This window comes from Xyrauchen texanus, chromosome 29, assembly GCF_025860055.1.
Source record: "Xyrauchen texanus isolate HMW12.3.18 chromosome 29, RBS_HiC_50CHRs, whole genome shotgun sequence".
NCBI lineage: Eukaryota > Metazoa > Chordata > Actinopteri > Cypriniformes > Catostomidae > Xyrauchen > Xyrauchen texanus.
In genome coordinates this window covers 17,149,694-17,162,434 of record NC_068304.1, presented here as the reverse complement: position 1 = coordinate 17,162,434, position 12,741 = coordinate 17,149,694, and the positions used below count along the sequence as shown (strand labels likewise).

The following is a 12,741-nucleotide window of genomic DNA, read 5'->3' as shown; positions in this document are numbered from 1 at the left end:
ACGCCTGGGATGTTTGTGTAAACAAGATCAAGCCGTTCAGCCTCTCGTTGCAAAGTCCACATACTGATGGAATTTAGGGAGCACTGTCTTGAGATTTGCATGGTTGAAATCTCCGGCGACAATAAACAGTCCATCGGGGTGAGCGTTCTGCAGTTCGCTCATAGCCCCATACAGTTCACTGGTGCCAGGTGCCGTGAGAACTCTTTTATTAACAATGTGGGAAAACAAGGTGAGGTGCTCGACGCTGGGGCTGAGAGCAGGGCCCGGGTTGAGGCGGAGCTGCCTGTTGTTTGGACGCAGGGGGACACCCACGGCTGCTGGGCGAAGAGGCCAAGCTGGGAGACGGGGGTGTTGAGAATGTGAGCCTTGTCAACGTCGCGCATCTCAACCATGTTCCTGGACCACGAGGGTGGCCATCGCCTGTCCGAGTGCCTGCGCTGTGAGCTTCGTGGCTCGGTCAGTGGCAGAGCGCAGTTCATGCAGCACGTCGGGGTCACCCTCAGACTGGGCAAGCAGACCCGAAAGTGGAAGCCCAGAGTAATTAGCACCAGACGCCGTTGTGATGCTCTCTGATGCAGCAGCGCAATCATCATCCAGCTTGCGGGGTCCGAATAAAGCCGTGAGGCAAGCCGGTCTTGCATCGGACCTGGACAGATGCAAACAAGCGTGCTGGAGCGTGCATTTTCCCTGCGAAACAGAGCCCGTTGCTCTACCCAAATCGCCTTCATCGCTGGGCGCACCGGCCTTAATCCCATAGGAAAAAGGCACAGAGCGGGGGGTGGATGAAGTGGCTTTCCCACAGAAGGGAGAAAGCCATGAGAACATAAACTATTCACAAATGCTGCCTCCGTGTGATCACAGCCCAGACACGCGAGGCAGTGCTTATGACCATCAGGAGCGGAGAGAAAACAACCGCATCCAGGAACTACCCAGAGGCAGAAAGACCCTTTATTCCCGTATGTCTGGGGGCAGGACATGCAAATTCTGTCTGTCAATTTCTCATTGGCCTTTTCTCAAGTACTCAAGAAAGACCCCTTGTGTAACTACATTCGACACAACGTCAAGTGAGTGACAGAAGGGGAACTGATTTTATTTCAAATTTATTTTTTCAGCAAGTGATAAGTTGAATAATAAAATACATTTCATGAATTTCAGAATTTACTTTAATGACATGCTTTCGAGCTGGCGTGGATTACATTTTTATGCAAAACATTATCCATGTTATCCAGCATGATTTGAAAATGTTTCAAAGAGTGTCTTGTGTGCTGCAATGGAAGTAAATCTGACCTTATGTACAAAGGAGTTTCTTTGATAACAAATTTTTTTAAATAGCAAATCCTCGATTTTCAGTGTGCACTTTTCAACCCCACTGGTGTTTACCCAACTCCATTGTCTCTGTTTGTTTGTAGCGGGGTTGCAGGTGCAGGCTGAGCTTCCTGTCGGAGCGGCTCGGCTTTGCTCTGGCGCCCGGCGATCCTTCTTCTGCCGAATGAAGTACAACAAAGTAACCGTCAAAGAGGAGAAGGACTTCCAAGCTGGTGCCTCAAAAAAGAAAGGTCAGCAGCCGTGTCAGAAATAAACTTTTCAATTAAGGGGCAATATTTGCCCTCTGGATGTGATATTCATGGACATTCTTTACCCTTATAAGACCTGTTTGTTGTTTTATGTGACGTACTTATATTAATGTATAAATGTAAATGTTCATTAACATAAATTATCTGAATAATTATATCACATTTCACTCAGTAACATGCATACCTAGGCTTGGAATCAGATGTGTGGAAATAAACAGAGACATTCAGAGGGAAATTTTTTCCCGCCTCATTTTTTATTCTGGGGGCATTTTTGTCACTTTTGTTGCCATTTTTGCCTAGAGCCCTTGTTAATTTCCCTTTGTAAACTTCCCTATTAAATAAATTTTTTGCCCCGAGACCTTGCTAATTTCCTTTGTAAATGTCCCTAATAAAAAAAGAATTCTTGTTAGAGGTTTACAATTTGTTGAATGTTGACCAGCCAATAGTTCTCAAAGCAGCTTGTGGCATTTGCCACATTTGGCTCAATTCTGGATGAATGGCTTTTCATAATTATATGCCAAATGTTTTTCCCTATGCTTCATTTTTGTGTTTTAAATTTACTTAAGCAAATCTAAAAAGGATGGTCATGCATTTGGCTCACAACTCACCTGTAAATTGACTGCCCCAACAGAGTCACAACGGTATTGCACTGTGCACTGTACGGGCTACATGCGCACCTGGCCCACGCGCCAGCTGGGCACTGAAGGGGAGGCAGACGCAGATAAAGAGAGCTCCCACTTCAGCTGCCTGGTAGCAGTGGGCCGTGTGCACCCCCATACCCTCCCCCAGACCAATGGAGAGATCACGGTCAAGCCCACCGAATTTGTCACCCGCTACGCCATGGATGGCAAATTCACCTTTGTGGATCAACGGTAAGCTGAATCTTGTTTCAAGATCACTATGAGGTGAGGTGATCACAGTTGATTTTTTTTTGTGATTTACAGCAAATGCTTGTGCATTTTGGACTGAATATGTTACTCATGATCATTAAAAACCTTTTGATTTAAAGGTATATGCTGAAATGCTTGTTTTATAGACAAATCAGTAATTGAGCCTTTTGTATAAATTTATTTTGAAAACGATAAATATTTGAATATTTTTAGAGCAGACATTAAAGGAAAAGCAGCTAACAACCACCCAACATGCATGGGAACTTCTTCAATACTCTATTAAATATCATCACATGTGGCACCTCATGAAATTAGTTTGAGAGCTGTCATCTAGGCAAAAGGTGACTATGAAGAACCAAACATACATCATTAAAACTACATAATTAAAATGTTTCTGTAAATGTTATTTCATACAGTAGTTTTGATGACTGAACTAATACTTTAGAACAGTAATTAAGCATATGTGTCTCCAAACTTGACTGGTAATGTATTGTATGTATATGATAATGGGAATCTTTAAACACAAATATATAGTTTAAAACAATCACTATAGTATGTAATTACACTCATGACCCCGTCTCTATCGTCAAGTATCATTCACTGATATTAGTAACAACAGACCAAAAGAACTGGCTTTTGCATTTGCGCACTGCATGATGTCACCAGAGGGCAGTAAGTGTTTTCGTTGAACACTTTGTATGTGTTTTTGTTTTGCAAATAACACTCAGGGGAATTTGGGGGAAATCAGGCTATGAATAACTTGATTATTTTTGCCTCTGCATATTTAGCTGGGGTAGAAGAAAGTATTTTATTACTGAAAAAAATCATACATGTAAGCTTCAAATATTGCGAGAAAACAGTAAAAACCACTCTTGTTCCACACAGAGCCACTACTATTCTGGGTTACTTGCCCCAGGAGCTGCTAGGGACATCCTGCTACGAATACTTTCATCAGGACGACCTGCCACATTTGGCTGATAGACACAGAAAAGGTACGCTTTCACATTTGACTATTAAAGGGATTGTTTGTCCATCAGTTCTGAACCTGAATTAATTTCTTCCATGGAACACAAAAGAAGATTTCAGGCAGAATGTCAGTTCCCTTTCATTGTATGGGAAAAGAGCAACATCCTTCCAAATTTCTCCTCTTGTGATCCACGGGCAAAAGAAAGACACACAGAAGACACACAGGAGTTTCTTGAGAGTATATTCCAAGAAAACTGGGCAGGTTGCCTTAGAGATCTGTACAGAGAAGGACACAACTAGCCAAACCCTCATCAGACACCATTAATCATTAGTCTTCTTTCTAAAGAACATAAGAACAGCTTTCATTGGCAGGCATACACACAAGGCCATAATCTCTCTGGGAGAGTCTTAAGTTTATATTGGATTACTTGGCAAATACTAATAAATCTCTCAACGTTTCATGTATTGTTCGCTTTGGGAACTGCAGCAACTCCTGACACGTGGTTCAAATCTAAAATGTTATTGGTTGTGGCGTTTCTTCACCAGACGAAGAAAAACAATTCGACACACTCACCGTTAAAAAAAAAAAGCTTCACTTTGTTGGTGCGACCATTCGTTCCAGGTGTAGAAGGGTTCATTAGATATCCATAGTTCCCTTAAAATTTTTAATCGTGGCGAGAAATCACATCGAAGGTTTGCGTTTGGTGTGAAAAGGCCTTTATTGCATGCTTTTTCCTATGCAGACAACTATTAACGTATCATCGCTTTCCCCTCTCTTTTCAGTGCTGAGGAGTAAAGAGAAGATTGAGACAAATTGCTATAAGTTCAAAACTAAATTCGGCTCTTTTGTCACCTTACAAAGTCAGTGGTTTAGTTTTAGAAATCCCTGGACCAAAGAAGTAGAATACATAGTGTCAACCAACACGGTTATATCGTAAGTACCTGCATTTCATCCTTTTTACGAACAAGGCATTTATGTTATTACTCTACATCAATGTTATGAATCAACCCCAATTTTGAGATGGTTGAGATAACCGATTCTGTTGTGACTGTTTGTCCATCTGACTCAGCATTAAAAGTAATCCAGGTGGATCAGGGGATAAAGCCGAGCAGCCGAGCAGTTCCAAGGCCTCAGAGGGTGAGTGTTGAGATCAAGAGATGTTGTAAATATGTTTTTTTTCTAGTAGTGTACCTAGCATTTGTTTATCATCTAAGTAGATGTCAGCCATTTCCTAATAGTCAGAAAAGTGCATGTTAATATAATTATTTATAATAAGCAAAGTGTTGTCGCCTCATATATTTAATTGTAATTAAATTTGCATTGGAATTATCAAAATAATTTTTCCGCTGTTTTTAACAGACATTTGTTATCATTAGTGATGCGCCAAAATGAAAATTCTGAATACAGTGGCCAGAAAAAGCTAATTTTAAATGAGCCTTTGTTTGGAATAACTAACATTTCTATTAAAGTTATAATATTTTTTAAGTGATTACAGTAATTTACACTAAATTGGGTGACTATAAAATAGTGTAAAGGCTCCAACAATTTTAAAAATATTGTTGAAATAAAATGAAAACAGTGTAGTTATGCATGTGTCTGTGTTTATTAATGTAATATTAACATTTTAATAGAATATGTAAAGATATATTGCTTATTTTGACACACACTATTATGGTGTGCTGAAAAAATAACACCATGACCTCAAAAATAACTCTTAAACTCAATTTGCATTTATATGAAAATTTTGACCTCATTATGCTTTCATAGTTTTCATTGATGTTGTTGTGCAGATGCATTTGTCCATCTGGTTTTCATCCTTTGAAACTCTTTTCTGGCAAGATACACTCAAAACATTTACCCTTGTCAGTTTTACTGAATCCTCCCTTGTTCGTATTCCCACCAACAACAACAAAAATCATGTAAGCCAAGTGAACTTAAATTAAGTTGTTACAATGCTTTTAAGCTTTTTTTTAAGAAATCTTTTTACGTTGGGTCAACATGAATATGAATCTTTTTGTGTTGTGACAGTAATTTTTTTGGTTAACTGAGCACGGGATTTCTAATTCCCTGCATGCTTCGCATGGCACTCAATATTAAGAGAAAATGTCAAAAGTAAACGTTGATTAATGTGTATTTGTGCAAGATGAATGTAAAGGTGGAGACTTGTAGTGTTTAATGTTTTGTTGTGTTGAGATTTAGAAGAGATTCTGTTATGTTGGAGTTTTGAGGGTTCGTTCCTGACTTGGAGGAGCTTGCTCTAATATGTCGATCGATCACTGCCATAGTGATGAAATTCACTGAGATGGTTACAAGAGTGGGGTATGTCGAGAAGGGAATTAGCTGCTAATTTGCTATCGACCAAGGCGGATTTCAAAATCAAATCAAATCAAATCACTTTATTGTCACACTACCATGTACATAAGTGCAACAGTAGGTGAAATTCTTGTGTGCAGTTCCGAGCAACATAGCAGTCATGACAGTGACGAGACATATACCAATTACAGTAAACAACATACTTACACAACACAATTTACATATCAAATGTACACATACTTACACAACACAATAATTATGTACAATACACACAATATAGAATACACAATATCCAATACAATAAGTAAGGAGTATATGAAATATATATATATATATATATATATATATATATATATATATATATATATATATATATATATATATATATGAAGTAGTATATTGAGGAGAATATGTTGACAGTCCAGTGTGAGATTATAGATTAATAAAGTGCAGTGCTAATTATTGATCCTGATAGATCAAGTGTTCAACAGTCTGATTGCTTGGGGGAAAAAGCTATCATGTAGTCGGCTGGTGCGGGTCCTGATGCTGCGATACCGCCTGCCTGATGGTAGCAGTGAGAACAGACCATGACTCGGGTGGCTGGAGTCTCTGATGATCCTCCGAGCTTTTTTCACACACAGCCTAGTGTATATGTCCTGGAGGGAGGGAAGCTCACCTCCGATGATGTTCCTGGCAGTTCGCACCACCCTTTGCAGGGCTTTGCAGTTGTGGGCGGTGCTATTGCCATACCAGGCAGTGATGCAGCCAGTCAGGATGCTCTCTACAGTGCTGGTGTAGAACCGTGTGAGGATGTGGTGGTTCATTCCAAACTTCCTCAGCCGTCTCAGGAAGAAGAGGCGCTGGTGAGCCTTCTTCACAACGGCCTCAGTGTGGACGGACCATGTGAGTTCCTCAGTAATGTGGACACCGAGGAACTTGAAGCTGCTGACTCTCTCCACCGGTGCTCCATTGATGGTGATGGGGCTGTGTTCTCTGTCTTTCTTCCTGAAGTCCACCACAAGCTCCTTGATTTTACTGACGTTGAGGGAGAGGTTGTGCTCTTGACACCAGCGTGTCAGAGTGTGCACCTCCTCTCTGTAGGCTCTTTCATCATTGTCAGTGATCAGACCTACCACCGTCGTATCGTCAGCAAACTTAATGATGGTATTGGAGCTATGTGTTGCCACACAGTCATGTGTGTACAGGGAATACAGGAGTGGGCTGAGAACACAGCCCTGCGGGGCTCCAGTGTTGAGGGTCAGTGATGAGGAGGTGTTGCTGCCCATTCTAACCACCTGACGTCTGCCTGACAGAATTCTAATTTGGAGCGTGTCTCGGAGAAGCTGGAAGATTTGGAGAACTGTAACCAGCCAGACGCACTGAACATTCACTTGACCGTCCGAGGAACTGAGCGCTTTTTTGTTTCTTTTTGTGCTGGTTCTGCCTAGCGGCTGGAGTTTGTTTTGTGGAATAACACTCCTTTGGGACAGTGTTGTGGATGAATCTGCACATTCTTTGTGCTTATGCCTCCTTTTGGTTGTAGCTTGTTTTGTGGAGTATTTCTTGCAGGACATTAGAGTGACTGGGACATTTGTTGCACCGGCTGGCTCACTGAAAATTAGTTTGACTGCCAGAGGAAACTGAATGGCTTATTTCAGTTATTTATTTATTTTTTGTGCTTGTTTTGTGAAGGAACACACCTTCGGGACAGTTATGTGGATGAATCTATACGTTCTGTGTTTTTAGTCCACCTATTGGCTGCAGTTTGTTTTATAGATTATCTTCTGTCGTGTAATTCTGTCTCACAAAATGTGTATAGAAATATTGGACCTGAGCAATCCGATGGCAAAGTTGTTGCGAGGGCTTTCGTAGGCTTACATGGACTGTTTGAGTTTAGAAGGATGGACACCAGCTGGTGCTGTTGTTGCGCGGGGTTAATGCGCACGTTTTTTCTTTTTTATTTGTTTCCTTGTTTATTTATGGGGAAAGTTTGGGGTTTGATTGTTGCACTAATGTTGGAATGTGGTCTTTATAATTTTATTTTTGACACACAATCTATTTTTTCGAATATGTCAAATGTTAATATGAGTGGATTGTCTCTCTCCATGTGGAATGTGAATGAGTTGGGGCACCCCATAAAAAATCCTCATTTACCAAAAAATCCAAAGCACGAGAACTCGTGGAGTGGGAAGGGAACATTAAAAGTGCTGAGGCAGAGCTGAAACGCTGAATGTTGTGTGATGGCCTCAGAGAATTGACCCGATTGAAATACAGATATAATACTATTTTGTTTCGGAAGGAGTAGTTTTGGCTATTCAGGGCAAGACTTTGAGTCGGGGGACAAAGCAGGGAAGGGTTTGGCTAGATATATAAAGTAGAGAGAGAGTCTTTTTCTATCATTCCCTCAGTGAAATTTGCTGTTTGTAAAATAGTTACTTTGGCCATTGATATTAATAATGCTTTTAAAGAATTCTTTCTTGTTCTCTATAGTTCCAAGCCTTTGTCTACTGATGAAAATAATAGAAACTTTGTGGAACCATTAGAACTCGCTAAACTGACGACTGAGCAAAAAAAAACTTCTTGATTCTGAGATAACTTTGGAGGAGCTTGATGAGGTAATTAAGGCCTTTCCTATAGACAAGGCTCAGGGCCAGACAGCTTTGCCACTGCATTTTTATATCTTATGCTACAGAACTGGCTCCAGTTTTGTTAAAAGTTTATACCGAATCATTCAAGAATGGAAAGCTTCCGCCAATCATGAAACAAGCCTGGATCAGTCTGTTTCTTAAAAGGGACAGAAATCCAAGCAATTGTAAGAGTTACCATCCAATTTCCCTGATCCGGCTTGACGTAAAAATATTGTCAAACATTTTGACTAACCGTTTAAGTAAAGTTATGACATCTCTTATACATATAGATCCGGTGGGGGTTAATTCGGGCCGTAGCTCTCAGGATACAGAGACAATTGGTCTAAATCTGAAGCTTTGGCTCTGACAGCGTACTGCCCAGCGACGGCTTTTCAGCCTGCGTCTTCCAACCTAACCCTAAACAGGGCATTAAATATTTGGGCATTTTATTCCCAGCAAGTTTGTGTGATTTAGTTAGAGTTAATTTTGACCCCTTAATAAAAAGGTTTTCAAACGTTGTGGGCAGGTGGGCTTCATTACATTTATCTATGATTGGGAAGGTTAATGTTTTTAAAATGAATTGTATTTCAAAATTCAACTACCTACTACAGTCTCTCCCTGTAGATGTCCTGCTCTCTTATGTCAAGAAATTTGATAGCATAGCGAAGTCCGTCATTTGGAATGTTAAGTGACCCAGATTACATTTCAATAAGTTACATAGGCCGATTGACAAATGTGGGCTAGGCCTACCCAAGATTTTGTTTTATTATTATGCATTAGGTCTCAGACATTTGGCTCATTGGTCGCTTCCACCTGAGAGAGCCCCTCCCTGGTTTTGAATTGAACAGGAAGTTCTTGCCCCTATTTTGCCATTGCAAAGCCTTTCTATTAAATTAACCAAAATGAAGTTACACCCCATTATCTCACATTTGCACGTATGGACAAAAGTGTCCATTGTGTTTAATTCGAACATTTATTTAAACGTTGCCTCAAGCATATGGCTGAACCCAAACTTATGTAGTAATAAGTCTCCTTTCTGCTGGTCAGAGTGGATTGTGAGGGAGGTTAATACACTCAGTCACCTATATAAGAGTTGAGTGTTGAAAGTATGGTTTAACATTTTAGGATTCCCAGATCTCAGTTCTTTATGTATTTACAGCTGCGCAACCTGATCTGTACTATGTTTGGGAGTAGCATACGGCCCCTTAAAACAGCAGATACTCTGGAAGTGGTGTTTACTGCTTTTGGAAAAGGTCATGAGGCATTAGTGTATTACTCCCTGCTAATTCAGAGTCTGGGAGATGGATCTTCAACTTCTCTTAAGAGATAATGGGAGAAAGATTTAAACTTGGTATTGGAGGAGGGAGTGTGGGATAGCATTCTAAAAAACAACAAGGCTACATCTAGAGATGCAAGGGTGCGTCTGACACAATTTAAGATTTGAAATCGAGTCTATTGGTCCCCCTCTAGATTGTTTAGGCTTGGTCTTAAAGACACACCGACCTGCTGGTGATGCCAATCAGAAGACAGGGACATTGATTTGTGGGGATGTGTTAAGATCCAAGAATTTTGGTTGAGGGTTCAGAGATTTATGTGTGATGTATTGGGCACTCAATATTAATTTAGCCTCAGACTCTGTATCTTGCGATCTATGCAATGGGGCAGTTATTAATATTGTATATAATTAATTCTGTATTTTACGTTGTGCATGTGCCTTATGAATGGAATCAATAAAAATTGTTAGTAACAAAATAAAAAAACTCCTGTGGAACCACTGTCTATGATTGAATTAACTTTTTTCAGGCTGCGTTTTCATTAAATACGATTAAAACAGGATCATTTCATTTGCATCCTGCTTTATCTCAATGTCAAAGTATCTATTATTAGATTTGTACTTGTTTTTATTTATATTTTTGTCCTATATACAGTGACTCAGATTTCAGTGAATACCCAGTTCTCATTACCTGTAAAAACATCAGAGTTTATCTTATTAGTAATTTTGTGTGTTTTGTTTTGTAGATGATGCCAAGAAGTCTCAGCAAGTTCCAATCATCCCAGGGATCTCCAGTGCATCAGGCACCATATTTTACGCTGGGACCATCGGTATCCAAATTGCTAATGAGATAATGGACTACAACAGGTAAACCAATTATCTGGTTACCTTTCCATTTTTTGTATGGGCCTTGTTTTATAGCTTGTAATATTTAATTGTAAAAAACATATTGTAATTATAATATCATACTGTTTTCTTAAGGATGAACTCCTCACCATCTAGTGGCAATACAAGTCCGTTCAGTGTACTGCAGGACAAGTCTCCACTGGCCCTTCCACAGGCCAGGAGCAACGTGAGTCCGCCATAGTGCATCGCCTGTTTACGAATGATCAGTGTCATGTTTGTTGCAGCATTTTAACAACACAGTTATTCCTCACGCTTAAAGGTGCCAAATGGGGAAGCAACAGATGTGGAGATGCCCAGCAAGTCAAGCTCAGAGGAGGAACCACGGGGCGGAGCCTTTACAGCACGTGAAAATCTCATGGGTAGATGTTACAGCATTTTTTACATTGAGTTGGAGGATTTGGAAGATTGGCCATATGGTGATATATGTGGGTGAATCTTGCCCATGGTTTCTAACCAACAAAACCTGGGGGGTTTCTATTTATAAATAACTGGAAATTCAAATTTGCATAAATGGCATTTTTTTTTTTTGTCCTTTTAATATTTTTTTAATTCTGACATTATTTTCATGACAGTACATTTCCTTCCCAATTCTCATTTGGATGGATTATTTTGGGTTTGTTTTTAATTCTCATTATTCTCATTTAGAATTATCATTAGATTCACATAATACAGTAATACATGTCACTGTCTAAATACAGAAGATGAGACTTGTCTTAGTAGACGGGTCACTGGTATACCTATGAATGGGAGAAACTGTAACTCTAAATATTGCAGCTGTTGAAATGTATGGCCCGCCTTACAGTTAAAAAGGCAAATAAACTTTTTAATGGCAACATCGTCAGTTTACTTGAGAACACGCAAGTGCATTAGCTAGAACAGTCAAAAAATTTTTTGATTTTAGCTCAATTTATGACACCATTGTTGAGTTGAAATGTTATTTGATCGTAATCTTCTTGACCAACCATTTTTGCTGATTTCTGTCTTTCCCCATTCAAGTTGATTGGAGCTGTACTTGTATCCTACTTGTATCCAATAGAGAAAAAGAAAATAGCTGCCCTGGAGGGTTACAAACATGGCCACAAAGTGCCCTGAATTTTTTATAATTGGGCGGATACAAATTGGTAAAATATCTATGAAATAATTAAAAATTATTACAAATGACTGGTAATCTTGGATCTAATATAGGGGTTTTCAATCTGGTGTCAGATTTTTTCTTAAAAATCTACAAATACATTTCTATTGAATTTAAAATTTCAATAAAAATTTTCTTCAGGTTTGTATACCTAACATTACTTTAACAGTGGTACTCTAACTTAATACAAAGTATTTTACAGATAATATTTTAATGATTTATTTTGGCTTTAGTACAATGATAATATGAAAGCCAACTATTAAATTTTGTAGACAAAATGTTGTCTTTATAATATCATGCTTTCTACTTTTCACACATAGTATAAATTAGTCTTATACATGAAAATATATAACTACATTTATATTTTGGTAAAGTCATTAGGCAGTCATTATATTTGGGGGTCCTTGGCATCAAAAAGTTTGAATTTTGAATGAGAGAATGAGTGAGAATTTTTGCTTTCCATTTTTTGTATCCATGTGGAACTAAAGATACTACACATATTTCGTTAGTTTGCTTGTTTTTGACCAAACTTTAATTATTTAAAAAAAATGGTACTCACTCCTCTCCACTCTGCCTCTGTTTGTGTTCTCTAGAGGGGAGCTCTCAGCTGGATCTAGAGGGGGTTCCGGGGTTGAGCGCTCTGAGCACTGACGAGGCAGCCATGGCGGTCATCTTGAGCTTATTGGAGACCGATGCCAACCTGGGTGAGGCTGTGGACTTTGACGAGATGCACTGGTCTCTGTGAACACAGCTCCAACTCCAACCTTTTTTTCTCCGTATTTAAAGTCCCATCTTATCTGGAGCTTTTGAAAACCATCCATTCATTTTCACTGGGCAGCAGGCTTTTGACAATTCTCTGGCTATTTATGTTTTAATTTATTAGTTTTTTTGCATCTGAAGCGACATGGCAGATCAACTTGATGAGCTACCCTTGAAGGAGAACAGAATGGAAAAAAAAGGTGAACAGAACCCTTCTCTCTGTCTCTCTGTTTCTGAGTACCTTAAGCAACGGGACTTAAGGTACTCAGCTAAGTTTTTTTTTTTCTTGTTTGCATTTGT

At 39.4% G+C, this 12,741-nt stretch overlaps 1 protein-coding gene across 1 annotated transcript in view; it reads left to right on the top strand.

The window, feature by feature from the left end:
* bmal2 (basic helix-loop-helix ARNT like 2) overlaps positions 1-12,439 on the top strand; it is a 35,441-nt gene extending 23,002 nt beyond the window's left edge. The window contains exons 9-17 of the mRNA XM_052096768.1: positions 1,410-1,556; positions 2,206-2,446; positions 3,350-3,456; positions 4,214-4,364; positions 4,501-4,568; positions 10,391-10,511; positions 10,626-10,716; positions 10,810-10,909; positions 12,276-12,439. Of these exons, the coding sequence (XP_051952728.1) occupies positions 1,410-1,556; positions 2,206-2,446; positions 3,350-3,456; positions 4,214-4,364; positions 4,501-4,568; positions 10,391-10,511; positions 10,626-10,716; positions 10,810-10,909; positions 12,276-12,427 (1,178 nt within the window). The 3' untranslated portion in view covers positions 12,428-12,439. The remainder of the gene's footprint in view (positions 1-1,409; positions 1,557-2,205; positions 2,447-3,349; positions 3,457-4,213; positions 4,365-4,500; positions 4,569-10,390; positions 10,512-10,625; positions 10,717-10,809; positions 10,910-12,275) is intronic.
* Positions 12,440-12,741: the final 302 nt, after the last annotated feature.